The sequence below is a fragment of the Pseudorca crassidens genome, chromosome 2, assembly GCF_039906515.1.
Source record: "Pseudorca crassidens isolate mPseCra1 chromosome 2, mPseCra1.hap1, whole genome shotgun sequence".
NCBI classification, from domain to species: Eukaryota; Metazoa; Chordata; class Mammalia; order Artiodactyla; family Delphinidae; genus Pseudorca; species Pseudorca crassidens.
This window is the reverse complement of record NC_090297.1, coordinates 138,516,787-138,542,963: the sequence shown is the minus strand read 5'-3', so window position 1 is coordinate 138,542,963 and position 26,177 is coordinate 138,516,787. Positions and strand designations below refer to the sequence as shown.

Sequence of the window (26,177 nt, the reverse complement as noted above, 5' to 3'; positions counted from 1 at the left end):
TGAAAAAGCAGGTTTTTCCCCAGTGAAGCCTCAGATGACACTGCAGCCCTGGCCAACACCTTGACTGCAACCTTACAAAGGACCCAAATTTGAGATATTAAATGTGTGCTATTTTAAGTTGCTAAGTTTGTGGTGATATTAGTATGCAACAACAGATAACTAATATAGATCTCAGGACACTTTTTTATTTTAAAACATTTTTATTATAAAAGTAATACAAATAGAGAAAAACTAAAATATTGAAGAAAGACAAAGTCATCCATTTCCTGCCCTGCCATCCTATTATAACCAGTTAGTAATTTATTTTGTCATCTTTTTATTATATACTTGGTGTGTTATTTATAGCCACAGTCATACACATTCATATACTTTTGTATCTTGCTTTTTGTTACTAAATATTTTCTCATGTTTTCCGGTAATTACTAATTTTTAATGGGTACATAACACACCATTCATTAGCTATATATGTTCACTGACTATCTCCCCAGACCAGTGGTTGGCAAACTGTGGCCCTGCATTTGCAAACAACTTTTATTGGAATACAGCCATATCCATTCATTTAGATACTGTCTATGGTTATTTTTGTCCTACAAACAGCAGAGCTGAGAAGTTGTGAGAAAGCCTATATGACCTGAAAAGCCTAAAATATTTCCTTTCTGACCTTTTCCAGAAAAATTTTGCTGACCCTTGCCTTAAACTTTTAAGTCATTTATAATTTGGATTATTATATGCCCCAAAATGTCACTTGAAACATCTTTGTGCATATAATTGTTTATACCTTAGGCAACTTAATTGGGAGGTATTAACAAAAGTGGAAAAACTGGGTCTACTTAAGAAAGATGTTTTTAAGGTTAACACTGTCCCCTACTATCTCTCTTATAATATTCTAGCTTATGATACAGTACAGGTGGTGGTAATAAGAACAGAAGAAAAAGACCCAGTACTCTTGTAGGTAGCAATTCTCTGGTCCCTATTAATCTAGACATGTAATTTTACACTCTGGATGAGCATATTTTTAGTTTTGATTTAAAGTCAACCAAAGAGGGAAGTGACAGTAATTGCAACATGAAAAAACCAATTGAAAGAATACTTTCTATTGGGGATGAAAAAGCAGACTAAAGTAAACTCTCCAGGTGTCAAGGTGTACCTGAAATGCCATTCCAGGCTAGCTGTAGTGACCAAAAGGCACTGAGAGGGTTGAGTAAGGGAAAGAGGTGGCAGTCTCAACAATGTTCTACCCTTCTGAACACACCCTAGGCATAAACTTGTATACAACTATAATTAAACTGTCTCCAGATGAGAAAGTTCTAGAGCAACTACCCTATATTTCTGAATAAAATAAATTCTTCTATCTGGGAAAGTTTTATTCTTCAAAAAGAAAACTTATGGAATGGGACCAGCTAAGTCAACCCTGACTATCTCTGAGATAAAAGATGAATCAGGCTGATGGGTCTCAATCCAATCTTGTGTGAATAAAGCAAGCATCGGGAAGTATAGGTGTCATCTTCTAAGGGAAATATTCTGCAACATAAAAAAAAAAAAAAAAAAGATAAGGATGGACCTTTTCCCCAATAGATAATGTAATTTAAAAGCAAAACTAGGAAGACATGTAATGTGATTATGCCAATTATGCCAACAATATATGTAAAGAAATCATATAAAACACATTTACTTATTAAATTGTTCCTGTCAAAATGTCAACCAATTTAACATTTCCTTAAAGAAGTGTTTAAGTGTTCTCAGAACTATTACTATTATAAGCCTTTACATTCCATCCCAGTTACTCATCAAATCATTAAATGCATCATGACTTCATGAAGTACTCTGGGAAACTATGAAATTTTCTGTAGAGTAGGGAAGTCAAATTATTTTTGTGAAAACAGCTAGGAACATGTTACTTTGAACAGAACATAGCCATTTCTGAGGTATGAAAAACCAAGTCATTTTTTTTTCCTTGAATGTTCATATTGCAAAAGAAGTGATGTTTCTGTGAATGGACTGATTCACACTTAAAATCATGTCATAACTTTCTTCTTTTTTCAATGTTTACTGATAGTTGCCCCAAAACTGACCTGAGGATCTGGCAGCATAAATCCATCAGTAAGTTTGTAATAGACTATTGTGGAGTCAGACTCCACTATGGCCAAAGTAAAAGACATCGGCAAATCTGGATCACCTTGCAATTTTCGAGATGCCTTCAAGATCTCCCTTATCCTGAAAATAAAGTCACAACACATTTAGCATTCACAATCACGCAATTAATAATAAGATCAAATACTGTAAAATCTTGGAGAAGAGGTAGGCAATAACATTATTTCCATAATGCGGACTCAGGAAATGTATGAAGGCTCAAATATAAACATTTAAAGTTGTCTTCTTATACAGAAGATCTTGCAAATAAGAGCCATCTACTGACTTTCAGTCCTTCTCTTTTGTATTCACCCATCTCTCCTGATCATCATACCTGAGAGAATCAAAACTGCATTTAGGAACCAACAGAATGGGACACTAACAGTATTTAGGGCATCTAAATTAGCTAAAGATCCCGGTTACTCATTTTTCCATTTTCCAACTTGGTATCTTACAGTGGAACAATTTGGTATTCAGGTTTGTTTCTTTAAAAATAGATTATAGTAAACATTTCCCCATGTTTCTACTGGTGTTAATAATTACAACCTTTATATGGCTACATAATATTCTATTGCTTCATAATTTATCCAATCATTCCCCTATTGCTGTAAAGTCCTTTCAGGTTTTTTGTGAGGAGGAGGGTGCTAATAAAGGTAAGCTGTAATAATCATCTTTCTGCAGGTAGTTGTTTCTTTTTAAATAATTCTGTTGGGTCTTTCCAGGTATCAGAATTATTAGATACGAATATAGATATTTTTGCAGCTCTCAATATGTATTCTGTTACTTAATAAAAGCTAAAAGAAAAATATAGAGAGAAAAAACTTTTTTGTAAAATTATATATCAAACATCAATGTTATAAAGGATTTCACCTTGCTTGCTGTGGAAAATAATCTACTAAATCCAATATCTAGGTCTTCAAAACACTATTAGCTTTTGTTTACCACAAAATAAAAATCCTTATTACCTACTCAATAAAACCTGTATTCAATAATTCAGTAAAATATAATCTCCAGAGGAGCTTTCTTAAAAAGGCAAATTAAAAAATGATCAGTTGTTTTTTCATGAAGGTAACCAATTTTTCAGGAATTAGAAAAAGATTTACTAGCATATTAACATGCTACAACTGAATACATAAATAACTCAACACTATATTCTCTTTAACAAAAGTCTGATTTGTCCCTTTAAATTCTACTCCCAACCCTAAGTAAAAATTCTTGTGATTCTTCACCCAACCTACTAGCTACTGAATCTATAAAGTATCTAAAAAGAAAAGTCTCTGCTTTGAAATATTCTTCCTATAGTAATTATAATGCTTTTTTAAAAACCTGTGGTGGAGACAAGATTTTAAAAGTGATTTAAAACAGCAATAAACTTCTAGAAAAGCTGAAATTAAATTGTTCTTGCTAAACCATCATTTAGTCACTACATGTTACAGAGTGATAACTGGTTTCTTAAAACAGTCACAAAAAGCTGCTTACCTACTATCATTTAAATTTCACAGGTATGTAATCAGATAAGGAGAGAATGAGTTTCTAAGTTTGTTTCTTCATAGTCAAACCATTTCTAAAATGATCTTGAAAGAGTCAATTCAACAATATGGTAATACTGGATAAATAAAATGTTTACCTGACAAAATCTTAATTCCTTTTCAAGAGTCAGCAAAGCATCATATTCTCTCTGAAGTCTTCCCTGCCACCTTTCCCCAACCCTACAGAGGCACCTTGTGCAAACCTACATTACTGCAATCACTACCTTGTATTTATATTTACATCTAAGTGTCTGTTTTCCACTGGATTGTACCCATTTTGAGGGTCAAAGCTTTTTTATAAAAATTGTTAATGCTCAATATATAGTAGAATACTTGGGTAGAATGAATGCGGCTTTTTTTTTCCTTATAATATTTATTTATTTACTTCATTTATTTTGTCTGTGCCGGGTCTTAGTTGCGGCATGTGGACTCTTAGTTGCGGCACGCATGTGAGATCTAGTTCCCCAACCAGGGATCGAACCTGGGGCCCCCTGCATTGGGAGAGCGAAGTCTTACCCACTGGCCCACCAGGGAAGTCTCTGAATGAGGCTTTTTGAATGAAGGTTTCCATATGGCTACAACTAACTCTTCAGGCATATAAACTTTAAAATATTTCTGATAAACATTTTTCTAAAATTTATTATGCAATTCAATTACACTAAATAAAAGTTAAACGTGTCTTGACAGGTCAGGATCATCATTTTTGGTACTTATTATTGTAGATGACAGTGGTAGATGGTGTACCAAAGAAGTCCTTAGAATTTAATTTCTTAAAAGTTTCTGGGGCTTCCCTGGTGGCACAGTGGTTGAGAGTCCGCCTGCCGATGCAGGGCACATGGGTTCGTGCCCCGGTCCGGGGGCATCCCACATGCTGCGGAGCAGCTGGGCCCGTGAGCCATGGCCGCTGAGCCTGTGCGTACGGAGCCTGTGCTCCGCAGCGGGAGAAGCCACAACAGTGAGAGGCCCGCGTACCGCGAAAAAAAAAAAGTATCTGATATTTGCTTGCTTTTAGTTCATCAAAACAGTCAAATTGTTTTATCATTTGTCTCTATACCAGGGCCTGGCAAACTATGGTGACCTGTTTTCTATGGCTCATGAGCTAAGAATAATCTTTACTACATCTTTAAATGGTACCTTTTGAATGGTCATATAAATACCTACATAATAGCCTCGATTTTGCCACTCTGTCCGCAAAGCCCAACATATTTACTATCTAGCCCTTTAAGAAAAGGTTTGCTGACCCCTACTCTACATTATGAAAAAGGTTAAGGGGGCTTCCCTGGTGGCACAGTGGTTAAGAATCTGCCTGCCAATGCAGGGGACATGGGTTTGAGCCCTGGTCTGGGAAGACCCCACATGCCACGGAGCAACTAAGCCCCTGTGCCACAACTACTGAGCCCGTGCTCTAGAGCCCTCGAACCACAACTACTGAGCCCGCATGCCACAACTACTGAAGCCTGCACGCCTAGGGCCCATGCTCCGCAACAAGAGAAGCCACCGCAATGAGAAGCCTGCGCACCACAACTAAGAGTAGCTCCCGCTCACCGCAACTAGAGAAAGCCTGCGCACGGCAACGAAGACCCAATGCAGCCAAAAATAAAAATAAATTTATTTATTAAAAAAAAAAGGTTAAGAATAAAAATGGTAAGATATGATCACCAAGGCAGTGTTCCCTTTTTTTTCAATACTATTTATTCAAGAGTCAGCACAGAAGTTTTCACTTCTAATGAGGATATAAAAGATCTCAAAAGACCACCATTCCTATGATAATAAAGAGAAAACACCTGATTTGCTTAACAATATGCCATTTTTCTTTAATGCCATAAAAGAGAGGTAAACACAAAGAAGTTTAAAGGAACTAAATTCCAATGAGCAATGAGCCCTGCCAGGGTAGAGACCAAGACACGGCCATTTCCATCCCTGAGGGCAACTGCCAAGTCTGGCCACAGTGGCTGGAAGAGTAAGCCAGTCACACACAAGCAACTTCATTGGGACCAGGAGAAAAAAGCACTACTTGTAAAAATGGCACGTGAACTGGCATGGTGGAATGGAATCTTAAAAGCCACCAATCCCTCCAGTTCACCAACTCTCACTCATGGCACTTTTGCTGTGTTTAAGCAACAGCATGAGAAGCTGGGGAAGGGACTGGAAAATGGCAAGTAAGCCCTAATCACTAAGCCCTGCTGAAGAGAGAGGGCTGATCCCATTCTTAAGACATTTGAAACCAAGAAGAGAACTGAGATAACTGAAGCTGCAATTCAGCCATGATTCCTCTTGACTTCTGATTTGACTAAACTAGACACTAACTCTACCTGCCAGATAGAGGAAAGGATGAGCTCTTTGGAGGCGGGGAGTAGAATCGACATCCGTCTATCAACATCAGTCTTTTCTTCATACACAATGTCCAGCATCCAGTGAAAAACTCTAAGCTACGCGAAGAAGCAGGAAAATATATCTAATAATCAAGAGCAAAAAGTCAATACAAGATGGCTGTCAGAAAACTAAGGCTGTTGAAAAACAGATGTTGGAATTAGTAAAGACTCTAAAATAACTATAATAAATGTTATAGCATTGAGGAAAAAGACAGACAAAATGAGTGACAAGATGAAAAATATAAGCAAAAAAACGAAAATTCTAAAGAAAATGAACATTCTAGAATTTAAAAATGTATTTTCAAAGTATAGACTAGGCTTAATGGTAGATTAGACACAGCAGAAGAAAGGATTTAGTGAACCTGAAAACAGGTCACAAGAAACTTAACTGAAGTACAAAGAGAAATTTTTTTTCTTTAAATAAAACATCAGAGGCCTTTGATGCAGTATCAGTTTAACATATGTGTAAATAGAATTACAGAGGAAAATAAGGAGAGAATGGTGTGTGTCTTAGTCCGTTCAGGCTGCTATAACAAAATATCACAGAACCAGGCAGCTTATAAACAACAGATATTTATTTCTTAGGGTTCTGGAGGCTGGAAAGTCCCAGATCAAGGCACCAGCATGGTCTCATTCTGGTGGAGGTCCTCTTTGTGGCTCATAGCCAGCACCTTCTTACTGTGTCCTCACAGGGTAAAAGGGGCAAGGGATCTCTGTAAGGTCTCTCTCTCGCTCTCTCTTTTTAATAAGGCCCGCCCGGATAATCCAGGCAAATCTCCCAATCATAAGATCCTTAATCTCATCTGCAAAGTCTCTTTTGCCATAACATATTCACAGATTTCTGGTATTAGGCTGTGGGCGCTGTCAACTACAAACTGGCATTGCCATTAGCACTTGCCATCTCCCTCTACAAGGATTAAGTCATGTGCTGCTGCAGCTGCTGACTTTCGACACCCCCTGAAAGGAGTTCAGTGTGGAGAGCAGAAATGAGGCGCCCTGTGCTCTGGGAAAAACTGGCAGAACAGGTCTTCCGATAGTTAGATATTTTCAGGAGCTGATCTTATGAGCCCAATTCTTGTGTCTCCTCATATCTAGAAAAGCACTAAAATCCTTTGTGGTGACGTCTGCTCCTCGTGACTAGCAGAAACCTTCTGCAAAAAATGTGTGCTTAATTGCAGGTACTCCCCCTTCACCAAAATCACATATATATACTGACCTTTCCCCCCTACCTCTTTGGAGCAGTTTCTCAGAGCTATCTGAAATGTGAGGTCTTTTTTTAAGGCACTCATTCCATTTATGAAGGCTCCACCATCACGGCTTAAGCACCTCCAGAAGTCCCACCTCCTAATACTCAGGGTTTAGGATTTCAACATATGAAACATAGGGGATACATTCAGACTATAGCAGTATAGAAGAAACAGCTGAGACTTTTCCAAAATTGTTGTCTCTGAATGTAAAGTGTCTCTTTTACAGACAGCATGTAGTTGGATCTTGTTTTTACATACAGTCTTATAATTTCTGTCCTTTGACTGGAGTGTTTAATCCATTCACATTTAAAATTAATACTGATATTGTTGGATTTATATCTGCCATTTTGCTGTTTGTTTTCTATATATCACATGTCTTTTTTGTTCCTCTGTTCCTCCTTTACCACCTTCTTTTGTAATAAATTGATGTTTTCTAGTGTACCATTGTAATTTTAATTTGTGTTGACCCCTGAACAACACAGATTTGAATTATGCAGGTCCAATTATATGTGGATTTTTTTCAATAAATATGTACTATAGTACTACATGATCCCTGGTTGGTTAAATCTGCGGATGCAGAACTGCAGATACAGAGAGTCAACTGTAAAGTTACACTTGGACTTCCAACTGTGCAGAGGACTGGCACCTCTAACCCCTGCATTGTTCAAAGGTCAACTGTACTTTTTCGAGTTTCTTAGTGGTGGTTCTAGAGATCACTATAATATATTAGTATCTTAATTTTTCACAATTTACCTCAGATTAATACTAATTCAATTCTAAAACAAATATAGAAACTCCAGTATAACTTTCATTCCTTTCTTCCTCCTTTGTGCTATCATTGTCATATATATTATGCCTATATATTATAAACTCAATACAGTGTTATATTATTGCTTTATACAATCTTATGTCTTTTTAAAAAGTTAAGAGGAAAAAGGATAAAAAATATATTAACCTACATATTTAATATTTCTGATACTATTCATTTCTTCAAGTTAGTCTCTGTTATCTCTGATATCATTTCCTTGCTTCAATATAGCCCCATCCTTTGTGTTAATATTGTCATAAGTATTACTTCTTAATATGCTATAAGTGTGATCAGTTGATTTTTGACAAAGGCAATTCAATGGAGAAAGTCTTTTTAACAAATGGTGCTGTAATCTGAAGATAGTATACCTCTATGTCTACAAATAGGATTTTTTTAAGAATCAATGAGGTGGCATACATGAAAAGGCTTTGCAAACTGTCAAGTAGTCACTGAATACAGTATTATTATATATAGTATCTATACCAGATTTGCATTCTTGCAAAGGTAGTGTAACCACTACCTTCCCCTTAAAAAATAATTTCCACCTATGCTGAATTGTATGACAATTGGCTAGATTACTGTTCATATCAGAGGTTTACTTTAGAAAGATATAAAGCAACCATAAATATTAATCAGAAACCTTATTACACAGCACTGATGGAAAGTAACACTCTGAAGCCACTGTAATACACATAACTTAAAAATAAGTTTCTTTAAATATACCTAACTGGCAGAGTATGACGAAGACGGGACACAGACGGAAAGGGAAATAAAACCTATTAAGACAACTTTTACGTATTTTCTTTTTCTCAAGATAGGACGTGGTTTAAATCAGAAATGTACATACATACGTGTGTGCGTGTGCATGGTTGTTTTCCTAATGTAAACTGTGTGGGAACTCTAGACCATATACTAAAATTTAGGATAGAAATTTCCATCTCATTCATATTTGTTTCCAGAGTTCTTTGATATAAATAGCAAAACATTTTCAGACTTACTCAAAACACCCATGTGGGAAATGCTAACATTTGAAAATTAGCTCAGAGTTGTAAAGGGGGTATTGTCTTTGGAGTTGAGGGAAATCACTGTCCAAATGAAATAGAAGTTCCCCTCTCAGAGCTCTGTTTATCCTACTTGGTAGCGTAGGGGAAAATTACCAATGAATCCTCGCAGTAATAACAGAATAAAATAGTTTATCTGCCTCTGTTACCCAAAGCACACTTGGGAAGTCTTACAAAGATTCTTGTTCAGGATCTCTTCTAGTCAATTTTTAACATATGTTTAAAGTAATGCCATCATCTTTGCCCATTTGAGATCTGTCCTGTATGTTTCCTTTATGGGATACTAATAAACTCCTAAAAATGTTTACCTTGCCTTTAAGTCAACAGAGTGCACAATCTCAATGTAACAACAACAGGTTCCAAAGTTCTATTTTAAAAACCACACATGGTTGTAAAGATGCTGAGGACACTGAAGCATCACTAAAATACAATAGTCTCACTTAACCTCTAACAAGCTTACAGCTTGAAATCTTAATTTAGAAACCACAGAACAAAGCTTCCTTATACGCATATTTTTTAAAAGCTCAGTTCTTTGCAAAAATATTGTAGAGAAGTTTCATCACACAAATCTAAAATAATAATTTAGATAATAAAACCCTTTATGGTTCATATGTGATAGTAATACACATATGTAAAACATAACCTATGTATTAATAATAAAAATTTCAGGTTCTGAGTTCATTATATTTTAAGGGAAAAAATCCCATCTAAAGAAAGAGATAAATCAGTAATAATCATAGTTGTTCATGAACAGCAACAGAATTTGATGTTTATAACAGGTTTTTCTTTCTCGTAATTGTTCAGAGAGGGGCTCAGCATACTGAAAACAGAGTGGCTCCCAAGTTTAACAAAGCTAACTTGAGAATGTGCCAGAGGCAAACACATAGGGAACATTATTTGACTACTGCCCTTTCTCCAAGCTATTCAAATGCTTTCCATAAACCTTAGCATTCATTTTTTGGGTAACAATCCTACAATAGAGACTAAGTAATCTCTGGAGATTTGCACAGAGGACAAGAAAGTTAAAGACAACATTAATTTTAACCTCAATGTTGTCAAACTAGAATGCATCATGGGTTAAAATTATTATTAATTTCAATCCACAGAAAGCAATATCTCCTCCTGTCCTCTTCAACGTAGCCAAACTGATACACACTGTAGCTTCATCAATAAAAGACATTAACTCCCTGATCTGCCTCATTATGATATATTGAAACGACACGCAATAATGCAACTCTGAAACACAATGCAAAATTAAATTGGTGCCCACGGTGCCTTATTCATCCACAGGCTCAGTCCTGAAGAAAGTTTCAAGAATAACAGACCACCTCCTTAGCAATCATGCCGATGCCTTCCTCCTAAAAAATCAAGGCAGCTAAAAGCCCAAGGGGGTTTATTGAACAATTAAGTGCCTGTGTGGCTATTCACCCCAGTGGGAAGCCATTCTAAAATAAACTGCAAGCTTTTTTTGAGGGTAAGAAAAAAATGCTATGTCAGTTGAAAGAAGCTGCCAGAATTGGGGGTTTCACCAGAAACAGATTTCCAACAGAGGTAGTATGAGGACACACATCCTGATATGCAGGGAAGCCAAATGACAAATCGTTTTACTAGTTATTAGACTTCAGGCCTCATATAAAATAATGATCATTTAATGAATTTGTAATAAAGAATATACTTTTGGAGAGAGGAATATTTTTGATTACAGGGAAATAATAATGGAGTATCATTCAAAAAATATGTAGCTTTTCAGAGTTAGATTTCATAACTTTAAACATGTTCTAAAGAAGGAACTCAGTTCTATTAACCCTTTACTGCACCATTAATACAAGTTCTTTTTCCAAGGCACTAAGGAAAACTAAGGGTTGAAGTGGGGGTGGGCATGTTGAGGAGGGGAAGATATGGATGAAAACGAATTTAACTAAAAGGTAAGGAGACTATTCATAGCATTGGCAGAGTGACTCTCCAGATCTGTGATTGTTCTCTCTTCAGATGTATACCAGTTAGAGTTACAGTGTAAAGTGTGGGAAATAGTGATGAATTTTGCAGACATTCTAATTTTTTAGAAACTCTTGGAAGGTTGCTTGTAGCACCCTTATGGTCTTTAAGATATTATTTAGCAAGTCTCTGTTGCAGGAACTGAGTAGTCTGAGTGAGTTCACTCATACAACAAATACATATTTAACCCCAAATACCAGGTACCAGGCTAGGCACAGGGGAAACAGCAACGAATAGAACAAAGTTCCTGCTTCCATGGAGGAAGTGGGGGAAGAAGAGAGTAAACAAACAAACAAACAAACAAAAAATAACCAATATATAGTATATTGAGTAGTGACAAATGTTGTGTTATTAAAGGAAGCCCACTTCTCAGGATGCAATAGTACAGAGAGTGAGATAATAGTAGCTTACACCAGAGTGACAGAGTATTGCAGAAGCGGTGAGAAATGGTCAGATTTTGGATATACTTTTAAGGGAGAACTGACAGAATTTGTTAACAAATTAATTTGGAGGTCTGAGAACTGGGTAGACTAAAACCAATAAGAGACATAGCAAGGTTAATATATGAAAGTCAATGTTTTCCTACATACCAGCAATGAACAATTGGAATTTCAAATGAAAAACATAACACCATTTACATTAGCATCAAAAAAGTGAAGTATTTAGGTATAAACCTAACAAAAATATGTACAGCATCTGTATAAGGAAAACCATAAAACTCTGATGAAAGAAATCACAGGAGATCTAAATAAATGGAGAAACAGTCCATATTCCTGGAGAGGAAGGCTCAATACTGTTAACATGACAATTCTTCCCACTGTGATCTATAAATTAAGCAAAATCCCAACCAAAACCCTAGAAAGTTATTTTGTAGATACTGACAAATTGATTCTAAAGTTTATATGAAAAGGCAAAAGACCTAGAATAGCCAACACAATACCGAAAAGAACAAAGTGAGAGGACTGACATTACCTGTCTTCAAGACTTACTATAAAGCTACAGTAATTAAGACCATGTGGTATTGGTGAAGGAATGGACAAATAGGTTAATGAATTAGAATAGAGGGCCCAGGACTGACCCCACATAAATACAGTCAACTGATCTTTGACAAAGGAGCAAAAGCAACTCAATGAAGAAGCTGTTTTGTCGACAAATGGTGCTGGACAACTGACATTAACATGCAAAAAAATGACTCTAGACACACATCTTACATCTTTCACAAAAATTAAACTCAAAATGGATCATAGAACTAAATGTAAAACACAAAATTATAAAACTTTTAGAAGACAACATAGGAAAAAATCTAGATGACTTTGGGTTTGATGATGAGCCTTTAGATACAACACCAAAAGCATGATCTGTAAGAGAAATAATTAAGATGCACGCTATTAAAATTAAAACCTTCTCTTCCCCAAAAGACTCTATTAAAAGAATGAAAAGAGAAGCCACAGACTGGGAGGAAATATGTGCCAAACACATATCTGATAAAGGACTTGTATCCAAAATACATAAAGAATTCTCAAAATTCAACAAAAAGAAAACAAACAGCCCAAATAAAAAATAGGCAAAGGATCCAAACAGATACCTCATCAAAGAAGATACACAGATGGCACATAACCATATGAAAAACTTCTCAACATCATAGGTCATTAGGAAATCGCAAATTAAAAAAAAAAAGAGACATTACTATGCATGAATTAGAATAGCTAAAATTCAAAAAACTAACAGTACCATGGTGGCCAGGACGTGTATTGCTAAGTGAAAGAAGACAATCTGCAAAGGTTACATATTGTATGATTTCAAATATACCATTCTGGAAAACGTAAAACTACAGAGAAAGTTAAACGTTCAGTGGCTGCCAGCACTTCAGGGTCGGGGCAAAGGGATGAATCTATGGAGCACAGGGGATTTTTAGGGCGGGAAATCTATTCTGTGTGTAATGGTGGATACATGACATTATGCACTTGTTAAAATCAATAGAATTGTACAATAAAAAGAGTGAATCCTAATGTAAACTATGGACTTTACTTAACAATAATATATCAATATTGGTTCATTATTTGCAACAAATGTACCATACTAAGACAAGACAATAGTAACAACTAATAAACACTGTGCTGGACTGAAGCTTATATGCAAAACCTCTGTACTATCTGCTCAATTTTTCTGTAAATCTAAAATTGTTCTAAAAAATAAAGTATAGATAGATAGATAGAGAGAGATAACTCTCTCCAAGGTTTTGGGCCTGAGCCTCAGAATGAACAGAGTTGCCATTTACTGAAAGTAGGAGCCGTTTAGGGGACAAATACAGAATTCTTTTTTCTTTTTTTTTAACATGTAGTATTCTTTTTCAAATTCTTTTCCCATTTAGGTTGTTACATAATATTGAACAGAGTTCAATGGGAAAAGAATTTGAAAAAGAATAGATACATGTATATGTATAACTGAATCACTTTGCTGTACACCTGAAACTAACACAACATTGTTAATCAACTATACTCCAATATAAAACAAAAATTTTTTTAAAATAAGAAAAATTTTGAGCAGAGTTCCCTGTGCTATACAGTAGGTCCTTGTGGGTTATCCAATTTAAATATAGCAGTGTGTACATGTCAATCCCAAACTCCCTAACTATTGCTCCCCCCCGACCCATTCCCCCCAGTAACCATCAGTTTATCTTCTAAACTCAAAAGCTTTTGCACAGCAAAGGAAACCATACACAAAACGAAAAGATAACCCACAGAATGGGAGAAAATGTTTGCAAAGGATGCGACCAACAAGGGATTAGTCTCCAAAATTTACAAACAGCTCATGTGGCTTAATATCATAAAAACAAACAACCCGATCAAAAAATGGGCAGAAGACCTAAATAGACATTTCTCCAAAGAAGACATACAGATGGCCAAGAGGCACATGAAAAGATGTTCAACATCACTAATTATTAGACAAATGAAAATCAAAACTACAATGAGATAACATCTCACACCAGTCAGAATGGCCATCAACAAAAAATCTACAAACAATAAATGCTGGAGAAAGTGTGGAGAGAAGGGAATCCTCCGACACTGTTGGTGGAAATGTAAATTGGTACAGCCACTGTGGAGAACAGTATGGAGATTTCTTAAAAAACTAAAAACATAGCTACCATATGATCCTGCAATCCCACTACTGGGCATATATCCAGAGAAAAAGATGGTCTGAAAGGATACATGCACTCCAATGTTCATTGCAGCACTGTTTACAATAGCCAGGACAAGGAAGCAACCTAAATGTCCATGGACAGGTGAATAGATGAAGAAGATGTGGTACATATATACAGTGGAATATTACTCAGACATTAAAAATAATGAAATAATGCCATTTGCAGCAACATGGATGGACCTAGAGATTCTCATACTGAGTGAAGTAAGTCAGACAGAAAAAGACAAATATCATATGATATGGCTTACATGCAGAATCTAAAAAAAAATGGTACAAATGAACTTATTTACAAAACAGAAAGAGTTCTTTTTGGACATGGCAATTTGAGATGCCATTTAGATCTCAGTGGAGATGTCAAGTAGACAGTTAAATATGAGTCTTAGATTCATAGAAGAGGCAGAGGAAGAGACATAAATTTGGAAGTCATCAGTATATCAATGATATTTAAAACCATGGAACCAGATGAAGCTACCTAAGAAGAGAAAAGCCTAAGTTCTAGGCCTAAGCCCTAGAACATTTTAACATTTTGAGGCCAGGAACTTGAAAAGGTTCAACAAAGGAAGCTTGTGAAATAGCAAGAGATGGAGGGAGTTACTTAATCTCCTCAAATCCCTAAAATTTGGTTTTGCACTAACTGCTGGTCATTTCCTATATCCTTGCAGATTTGTATATTTTAATTGGTATCTTTAGAGAAAATGGAAACAAGCATTACAATTCCTAATACTCTGATTCAAATAATTTTCCTCCCTTTTTTTTTTTCAGGATATACCAGCATCTCCCAAAGTGGCAAAACACTTGATTTAACTTTCTCTTATCTTTGAATTCCCTAACCCCTTCAGCCTCTCCTGATGTATTGCTTACCAGGAGAAGGGGTACTTTTTCCATATTTTCTATCTCTGTCTCTCTTTCCTTCCCTCCCTCCTCCTTCTCCCATTCCCATCTCTCTCACATCAACACACACACACACCCCTAACCCAGGGCTTTCTCACCAGTTGCAGGCACGCCCTCCCTCTGCCATTACTAATACCCCGTTTTAAGGAACGATTTGCAGTTTCCATGCCCTCTCAGACCTCAATACCTTGCTCATGTTATTACTTCTGTTAGGAACATCCATTCCCAACTCCATTCCACATGGAATGCCTACACATATTTCAAATAGCTCGTCCTGCAGGAAGCTTTCTCAGCCTCCCGCACCTCCTGTACCACCAGCCAAGTTCTATCTCCTCCCTCTGCAATCCTCCTCAGTGCCTCGTACACGTCTCTCATTACATTCATCACGATGGCTATAAATGTCTGTCCGTCTCAGCTAAAGACTGTGAGCATCTTGTGATGTTTTGGATCCCTTGAGTCCAGCACACAACAGATGCCTAGTAAATGAATGAGCAAACTAGAAAATGCTGGAGTAATATGCAATTTACTTTTTTTATAATTTCCCCCCAAACCAAAACATGCTTCTTTGACTCTAGATAGTCTATAATTATATTAATATTCATTTATATTCATTACATTTAATGCTTAAAGAAAAAGTATAATTATATACGTTCATAGTATTTTTACTGAAAGTTATATTATTTTAGTATAAGAACAATAAATAAAATTTTAATTTTTCCTACACATCTCAGTGTTTTAAAATATGAGTTCTTCTTCTTCTCCCCATAAAAACAATGGTACAATGAATTTAAAAATAAACAGTTGGTCTATTTTATTACCTGGGTTACTGCTGTGATAACACATAAACAGCTAATAAAATATTTTAAAAATAATCATGACCTTTAAGAAAAGAGAAATTACTATTTACAGTCTTTAAAAACTGTATTTAGGGGTTCCCTGGTGGCGCAGTGGTTGGGAGTCCGCCTGCCGATGCAGGGGACGCGGGTTCGTGCCCTGGTCAGGGAGGATCCCGCGTGCCGCGGAGCGGCTGGGCCCGTGAGCCGTGGCCACTGGGCCTGCGCGTCCGGAGCCTGCGCTCCGCAACGGGAGAGGCCGCAGCAGTGGGAGGCCCGCGTACCGCAGAAAAAAAAAAAAAGAGTGAGCATTGAAAGACCAGTAAGAGCAGGTAGATGAGCAAGAGCATTCCTGGACTCACTTTAAAAAAAAAAAAAAAAAATCACAGGCTAGAAATCCTAACTTTGGCTCTGAATGAATTGTCTTCAGTTCTCTTAAAGCATAAATTGTACAAGAATCTTGCCAAAAGAGTTCTGATCAAACCAAATGACAAAAGTTCTTAGACTTTTAGCCTTATGGCTGCTGAACTAGCAGATGACCAATTTGGTATATGGAATGTTGAAGGCTTTTTTTTCTAAATTTCTAGAGTATTATTCAGACTGGAAGATGCTAAGAAAGAGAATATTTGGAAAAATTGCCTCTCAGATAAACTGGCTGAAGGTAACTCTTTTAGAGAGGTTATCAATCACCACACATCAAAAGAAATGTCACAAATTTGTGGAAGTGGGGTGGATAAAATGGTCATTAGACAGGCTCCATCTTCACATAAACTGTCCACTATCCTTCTCTGGCACTGAGAGAAGACAGCCATTTATAATTTAGTTGGGTTTAAAAAGATGAATGATTCACTGATATTACTAAGCAAAGTACTATGGTCCTTTGTAACAAAGGAGATTTATAGAGCATTTCAAAAAACAGTATCTTAACTGTCCCTGAATCTCATGATTGTAGAAAACACTTTGCTAAGTTTTTTTTTAAAAAACTTATGTATAAAAGCAGATAAGCTTAAAATATGGCAACTGGGGTTTCAGTTTTCAGCACATCTCTCATATTTTACCGAAGAAACTAAATTGACATTGAAACTGGAAGACAACATAAGTTCTATCAGAAAACAAACAAACAAAAAACCCCAAAACCGATAGCTAAAAAACAGAAAAACATTTTTTTTCCTCACAATTTGGTATGGGTCCTTGTGTCAGTTTATTAAGATATTTTCCCATTTGTAACTACCTATAATACTAATAATTACAGAAGCCTGTAAAACTATTATCCTAACTTTGTTGTAATATACTTCACACATTTAGGGACACTCAACAAATATCAATGGCAGGATGGTCCAAAGAGAAGCTAATTAAGCCATGTGAACATAAATTTGACTTCATTTGCTTCCTTAGCTCTGAAAAAGGCCCTTGTCTTTCATTAGCATTCCTCTGGTTGTCTCATTTTTAAATTCATCAGATCTCTCTGACCTCTGTGAATTTATTACTATGATTTTATACCATCACGAAGTCTGGGCAAACTGTAGTCATACTTCTACCGTCACTGACCAAACCTGCTACATGGATTCTTAGATTCACTTTAGTGAGAAACAATCTAGAGTACTTTCCGTATGCCATCCGAATACATAACTTACTATTTTAAAATGTAAGCTAAAGATTATTTTACATTAGCTTTAGGAAGTATTTTTAGATGAGAGAAAAAGGAGCTGTGTCTTTCCCTTCAAGAAACACAAACAACTTCACACTCCATCAACATAATTTTCCCACTAGGTATCAGATATAGGCATTTTACCAATTCTATTCTGCCACTGGAGATCAGCAAGTAGTATTAAATCAATATTTTCACAAGGGACCAGTATACATAAGACCTTCTGAGCCTTGAAAAATACGCCAAAGTGTTTTAACTATGAGCAAATATTATGCATAACTGCTTTACAGAAAACACCAATCATAAACTGTACTTTTGCTCAAAGTAATGCATTCACTCACTGCTATTCAAATACACATTTGCTCTGTAATGGAATCTGTCTGTACTCTTGCCAGAAACTATGTACATAAAATCACTAGGTCCAAAGCCTGGGAAGATAAATAGGAAATGGATACAAAAACTGTTTGGGCATTCTTAGAAACTGACGCAGATATAACATTAAATGTTGTCTAGATTTGTTACCTTTTAAGGAGTCACCAAATACATATACACCATAAAATAAACAATGGAAAGCATAAGCCTTGCAAATATATATGCCACTCTGCCGCTCAGCAGGCAAGCAGCAAGGTAGCTACTGCTGTAACTTTAAGAGCTACAGTGAGATTATTTATTGTTATCACTGGGGAAATATTTTATAACTAAGTTGTAGTTAACTATGTAAATGACAAGAGTGTGGTCCAGTATTACAAACAACAGACTCCAAAACTTGGGACTTCAATAAAGAAGACAGCTATCATGCCTTAATGTGTAATATGCCCTTTGTAGATAACATGAAGTTGCACCCGCAGCAGCTGCCAGCTCCTCTGGCTCTCAGGCTTTGTATACTACCCAGATTCCCTAGTAATAAAAACGTCATTTTAAAGTTTTTGAGGAATAAAGAGCATTAAAAAAAAAAAAAGCACTATAATCAAGCAGCTAAGCAACACAGTCTAGGACAGTGATGTACGGCTGGTTTGCTCAGGTTGGTTGTGCAGTGCGTAGAAAGTAATTTGTTTCTAACAACAAAGCATCAAAGTTGGCAGGTCATATTTTAATATAAAATTAATATTCCCCATAATATATCATCATTCTCACCTACACCCATTCTACTGTGCTTTCTTGAGTGAAAGTCAAAGGGGGAAGTCAGCACTAAGAGGTCCTGGGAACAATATATGAACCAAAGCTCTACTGTATCTGTGCTGCAGTTCAAGGGAAGTGGACTAGAATCATAGGTCAGAACAACAAGGACAACAAAGGTTAAAACCACCAGTCAAAGCTAGGCATTAAGCATCAATGCTACTAAGGTCACACAGAGAGGTAACCAGACATTATATGTTGCCTGATGAAAGAACAGACTACCAGCTATAGTCTTACTAACATGATCCAATTGCATCTAACCAAGCTGCTGGTTTCAGCCGCTAATTTGCAGAAAATACAGAGGACAGGGAGACACGCTGAAATGCACCGTGAGTAACTGACAAACCCAGATTATGGGAGAGTATGCATGTCAAACAGCCCAGGTTCTTTAACAGAAAAATTGTAAGGAAAAGAGAAGGATAGAGGCAAAACCCACAGATCAGGAGTTGGTAAACCAACGGTCTATGGGCCAAATCTGGACTGCCCTCTGTTCTTGTAAATAAAGTTATAAAAACCACACCATTTGCTTATGTATTGTCTAACGCTGCTTTCACCATAACATCGCAGAGCTAAGGAGCTGCAATAGAGCCCAAATGGCCTGCAAATCCCAAAATATTTACTATCTAGAGCTTTACGGAAAGAGTTTGCTGGACTCTACTGCAGATCAACAGAGATTTACAGGATATAACCAAAAACGTTTTTTAATGGGAAAAATTTGAGATGTAAATAAAGAAGTGCTTTATTTGTAGAAATTAAGTTGATTTTAAAATGTATATAAAAAGTAAAAGGGGCTTCCCTGGTGGCGCAGTGGCTGAGAGTCTGCCTGCCGATGCAGGGGACACGGCTTCGTGACCCGGTCCGGGAAGATCCCACATGCCGCGGAGCGGCTGGGCCCGTGAGCCATGGCCACTGAGCCTGCGTGTCCGGAGCCTGTGCTCCGCAACGGGAGAGGCCACAACAGTGAGAGGCCCGCGTACCGCAAAAAAAAAAAAAAAAAAAAAGTAAAAGGACGTTACATGCCTCCTGACCAAAGTACAGACCACCAGCTACAGTCTTATTAATATAATATAATCAAGGCCCTGGTTCCAGTTGCCAATTTTCAGAAAATACAGAAGACAGGGAAACGTTGAAATGTACCATGAGTACACCATAAAATAGTATAGCCAAAATAAAAGTTATTATTATAAAAGTAAGAATAACGGGAAAGGAAAAGGTAATGCTTAGGACAGGGCACACTCAAGTGGTTCTGGGATGGCTAGAAAAGTTCTATTTCTTGACTTGGTGGGTTACAACTGTTCAAAATGTTTGCCTTGTAACTCGATCTATGCATTTATATTATGTAGTTTTCTGTATCTGGTTTTATTCTACAGTAAAAGATTTTAAAATCACCAACAAAGTAAGAAGAACTATAGCTATGAGACTTTGTTATCTACTATGAGATCTTGACGCAACTCATTTAATCCTTTATTATCTTTTGGAAACAGTAGAGCATAAATAAAACCACATTTTTAATCTAAGCTTTTTATATGTGAAATTAGGATAAAACAAGTACCCTATATACCACTAAGGATTTTAGAGCTGATGAAACGAGAGTATACATGTGAAGGTACTTTGAAATTCTGTACCTTCTCTACAAATGCAAAATACTCTTATAACCACATGGAATAACCTACAGCATCACTCCCCTGCTTAAAGCCCTTCAATAACACCATCCATGTACCAGCAACTTTTAGAGTTCCTTCTGGAAACCTAGGACTCAACAGACATGCTTCAGGGGTAAGGAATCATGTATATTGTACAGACTGTGCCTTGCACAAGGATGCCAGGTACAAGTGCGTCTGAAATCTGATTTATGGTGCTTGCCAAACCTTGAATCCTGGTGAAGAGACTTTTTCTGTATGTCCAGAGAGAGTCCCTTTTTCTAATTCGCTCCAAGGCATGTTATGAGCTAGCTATAGCCCTGTTCAAAGATACCCCCATGTCTTCTTTTTGTCAAACAATAACAACATAAACTGTCTGAAAACTTCTGCATCATCAAGATAAACATGAACAAGCACGTCTTATATTTGTATTTCCCTGATTACAAATAGATTTGAGCATTTCAGTTCCTCTTCTATGAACTGCCTGTTCACATTCTTTGCCCATGTTTTTCATTTGGGTTGTTTTTTTCCTTGAGGCAGAGAAGTTATTTACACATTCTGAATTAATCTTTGTCAGCTATATGTCAGTAAATCTCTTCTAGTCTATGGAAACTTATATATTGTCAGTGGGATCATAAACTGATAACCTTCTGGAGAGCAAGTTAGTAATAACCAGTAAAGATGAAGGTATAAATGCTGTATGTCCCAGCCATTTCACCTCTAGGTTTCTATATTAGAGAAACGCTCATACATGAGAACAAGGATATATTTACAAGGCTATTCATTACAGTACAATTTGTAACAGCAAAAAAGTGAAAACAGTGATGGCCTTCGTGATGTAGGTAACTCTTCCAGCCTCATTTCCCATCCTTCCCTTCTTTTCTCATGAGTTCTATACATTCATTTGTTCATTAGCGGCCTTAATCAATGCCATTAATCACCTACTCTGAACTAGATTCCATGCTAGGCAGGCAGGCACATTTAACTACTTGCACTTGTCCTACTAAAACATGGTGTCTTACAACTTTCAGGAGGCTTTTTCTGTCCTTCTTTTGGGTCCTGACACAACCTAGTGTAAAGTACTTATCAGTACTCCACTACCCTTGTTATTCAATTACCTAACAATAAAATAAGTGGAGGTGGTCCCAAATTACAGTTAATTAAATCTCTGAACAAAGGACAATTCTGTTTTTACCAGATCTCATCTAACAATTACCAAAAAATGAAATAAAATTTATTTTCCAGCCAACATTTAGTGCTAGAACATTACTTTCAACAGAATGTCTTAAATACCACATGCAGATGTGGAATCACACACACACACAAAATTCATAAATACAGAGAACAGAATGGTGGGTGCCAGAGGCAGTGGGTGAAATGGGTGAAAAGAGTCAAAAGGTATAAACTTCCAGTTATAAAATACATAAGTCATGGGAATGTAGTGTACAGCATAGTGATTACAGTTAATAACACTATTGCATATTTGAAAGTGGCTAAGAAAGTAGATCTTAAGAGTTCTCATCATAAGAAAAAAATTCTGTTACTATGTATGGTGATGAATGTTAACTAGACTCATTGTGGTGATCATTTCCCAATACATGAAATATCAAATCATCATGTTTTATACCTGAAACTAATATAATGTTGCCTGTCAATTATACCTCAAAAAAAGAAAGAGGCTGTCTTGATCAACACGGTATTCCTAGCACTTAGACCACTTCCTGACACATAATTGTCTATAAATATTTGCTAAACTAAAAAGTCCAAGCAATATTATCTGACAGTAATGATATTCAAAAGTGAACACAGAGTTATTTATTTTCGTAGGTGATTTATTATCAGATAAATTAAGAGCTGTTTGTTCCCTTAAATTTTAAAAAAATGTATTTTTTTTAAGGTGAGCTACCTTCATAAATTCCTACCCAAATACTTTTAGGACTTGGCTTAATGAATTTCTTCCCTATACAAGGCTGCCAAAGCTTCAAAGTCAATAATTTTCTTTGTGTTATTAATGAAGGAAAATTCCTACATTAACAACAAACGTCTGAAATTGCAGCATCTCTGTTAGATATGTAACATTTTACATACAAAGTACACATAGAAGTAAAAATAGATAAAAGTTTGCCTACTACCTAAAAATATCACTCCTGTTAAAAACTGAGGAATGAAATCAAACAAACACACACAAATCTTTGCTAAAAGGTTATTTGCATACTTTGAGTTGAGAAAATTTCATGCCATAAAAGGCATAATAAATCTAATGTGTACTGGGCCTCATTTGTGCTATTTTGTATATTATTATTCCACTGCATAATATAATTATGAATATTTATATAAAAACAAAACACATAGACTTAAGCCCTCTGAGTTATTAAATGCAAGAGTATAAAAATGGATTACTAAGTTAACCTTCCAACTAATTCTATTTAAAGAAGAAAACGGGGCTTCCGGGAAGATGGCGGAAGAGTAAGACACGGAGATCACCTTCCTCCCCACAGATACACCAGAAATACATCTACATGTGGAACAACTTCTACAGAACACCTACTGAACGCTGGCAGAAGACCTCAGACCTCCGAAAAGACAAGAAACCCCCCCACCCACGTACCTCGGTAGGGCAAAAAAAAGAATAAACAGAGACAAAAGGATAGGGACGGGACCTGTACCTCTGGGAGAGAGCTGTGAAGGAGGAAAGCTTTCCACACACTAGGAAGGCCCATCGCGGGTGGAGACTGCGGGCGGCGGAGTGGGAAAGCTTCGGAGCCGCGGAGGAGACCACGGTAACAGGGGTGCGGAGGGCAAAGCGGTGAGATTCCCGCACAGAGGATCAGGGCCGACCGGCACTCACCAGCCCGAGAGGCTTGTCTGCTCACCCGCCCGGGCGGGCGGGGCTGGGAGTTGAGGCTTGGACTTGGCGGCGTGAACATAGCCTGAAGGGGCTAGTGCGCCACGGATAGCCGGGAGGGAGTCCGGGGAAAAGTCTGGACCTGCCGAAGAGGCAAGGGACTTTTTCTTCCCTCTTTGTTTCCTGGTGCGCGAGGAGAGGGGATTAAGAGCGCTGCTTAAAGGAGCTCCAGAGACGGGCGCGAGCCGCGGCTAAAAGCGCGGACCACAGAGACGGGCATGAGACGCTAAGGCTGCTGCTGCCGCCACCAAGAAGCCTGTGCGCGAGCACAGGTCACTATCCACACCCCGCCACTGCCAGGGTCCTGGGATACAGGGAGAACTTACCCGGGAGAACGCACACGCGCCTCAGGGTGGTGCAACGCCATGTTGGCCTCTGCCGCCGCAGGCCCGCCCCGCACTCCGTGCCCCTCCCACCCCCGGCCTGAGTGAGCCAGAGCCCCCGAATCAGCGGCTCCTTTAACCCCGTCCTGTCTGAGGGAAGAACAGACGCCCTCCACCGACCTACACGCAGAGGCGGGGCCAAATCCAAAGCTGAGCCCCTGGGAGCTGTGAGAACAAAGAAGAGAAAGGGAAATCTCTCCCAACAGCCTCAGAAGCAGCGGATTAAAGCTCCACAATCAACTTGATGTACCCTGCAGCTGTGGAATACATGAATAGACAATGAATCATCCCAAATTGAGGAGGTGGACTTTGAGAGCAAGATTTATGATTTTTTCCCCTTTTCCTCTTTTTGTGAGTGTGTATGTGTATGCTTCTGTGTGAGACTTTGTCTGTAAAGCTTTGCTTCCACCATTTGTCCTAGGGTTCTATCCGTGCGGTTTTTGTTTTGTTTTGTTTTTAATTTTTTTATTATTATTTTATTTTAATAACTTTATATTTTATCTTACTTTATATTATTTTACTTTATTTTCTTTCTTCTTTCCTTCTTTCCCTGCTTCCTCCCTCCCTCTCTCCTTTCTTTCTTTTTCTTTCTTCCTTTTCTTTCTTTCTTTCTTCCTTCCTTCCTTCCTTTCCTCCTTTCCTCCTTTCTTCCTTTCTTCCTTTCTTCCTACTTCTACTAATTCTTTCTATTTATTCTCTATTTTATTCTGAACCGTGTGGATGAAAGGCTCTTGGTGCTGCAGCCAGGAGTCAGTGCTGTGCCTCTGAGGTGGGAGAGCCAACTTCAGGACACTGGTCCACAAGAGATCTCCCAGCTCCACATAATATCAAATGGCAAAAATCTCCCAGAGATCTCCATCTCAACACCAGCACCCAGCTTCACTCAACAACCAGCAAGCTACAGTGCTGGACATCCTATGCCAAACAACTAGCAAACAACTAGCACAACCCCACCCATTATCAGAGAGGCTGCCTAAAATCATAAAAAGTCCACATACACCCCAAAACACACCACCAGACGTGGACCTGCCCACCAGAAAGACAAGATCCAGCCTCATCCACCAGAACACAGGCACTAGTCCCCTCCACCAGGAAGCCTACACAACCCACTGAACCAACCTTAGCCACTGGGGACACACACCAAAAACAACGGGAACTACGAACTGGCAGCCTGCAAAAAGGAGACCCCAAACACAGTTAAGATAAGCAAAATGAGAAGACAGAAAAACACACAGCAGATGAAGGAGCAAGATAAAAACCCACCAGACCTAACAAATGAAGAGGAAATAGGCAGTGTACCTGAAAAAGAATTCAGAATAATGATAGTAAAGATGATCCAAAATCTTGAAAATAGAATAGACAAAATGCAAGAAACATTTAACAAGGACCTAGAAGAACTAAAGATGAAACAGACAACGATGAACAACACAAAAAATGAAATGAAAAATACTTTAGATGGGATCAATAACAGAATAACTGAGGCAGAAGAACGGATAAGTGACCTGGAAGATAAAATAGTGGAAATATCTACTGCAGAGCAGAATAAAGAAAAAAGAATGAAAAGAACTGAGGATAGTCTTAGAGACCTCTGGGACAACATTAAATGCATCAATATTCGAATTATAGGGGTTCCAGAAGAAGAAGAGAAAAATAAAGGGACTGAAAAACTATTTGAACAGATTATAGTTGAAAACTTCCCTAATATGGGAAAAGAAATAGTTAATCAAGTCCAGGAAGCACAGAGAGTCCCATAGAGGATAAATCCAAGGAGAAATAACGCCAAGACACATATTAATCAAACTGTCAAAAATTAAGTACAAAGAAAACATATTAAAAGCAGCAAGGGAAAAACAACAAATAACACACAAGGGAATCCCCATAAGGTTAACAGCTGATCTTTCAGCAGAAACTCTGCAAGCCAGAAGGGAGTGGCAGGACATATTTAAAGTGATGAAGGGGAAAAACCTGCAACCAAGATTACTCTACCCAGCAAGGATCTCATTCAGATTTGATGGAGAAGTTAAAACCTTTAAAACAAGCAAAAGCTGAGAGAGTTCAGCACCACCAAACCAGCTTTACAACAACTGCTAAAGGAACTTCTCTAGGCAAGAAACACAAGAGAAGGAAAAGACCTACAATAACGAACCCAAAACAATTAAGAAAATGGGAATAGGAACATACATATCGATAATTACCTTCAATGTAAATGGACTAAATGCTCCCACCAAAAGACACAGATTGGCTGAATGGATACAAAAACAAGACCCATATATTTCCTGTCTACAAGAGACCCACTTCAAACCTAGAGACACATACAGACTGAAAGTAAGGGGATGGAAAAAGATATTTCATGCAAAT

At 37.5% G+C, this 26,177-nt stretch overlaps 1 protein-coding gene across 6 annotated transcripts in view; it reads right to left on the bottom strand.

The window, feature by feature from the left end:
- Positions 1–26,177, bottom strand: part of TSEN15 (tRNA splicing endonuclease subunit 15) — a 132,669-nt gene that overhangs the window by 94,824 nt on the left and 11,668 nt on the right. For 5 of the 6 annotated variants that reach the window (XM_067728895.1, XM_067728894.1, XM_067728896.1 and 2 more), the window contains exon 4: positions 2,073–2,214. In XM_067728895.1, the coding sequence (XP_067584996.1) occupies positions 2,073–2,214 (142 nt within the window). Of the gene's footprint in view, positions 1–180; positions 1,522–2,072; positions 2,215–26,177 lie in introns of those variants that run through there. The other variant, XM_067728899.1, reaches the window with a different exon arrangement.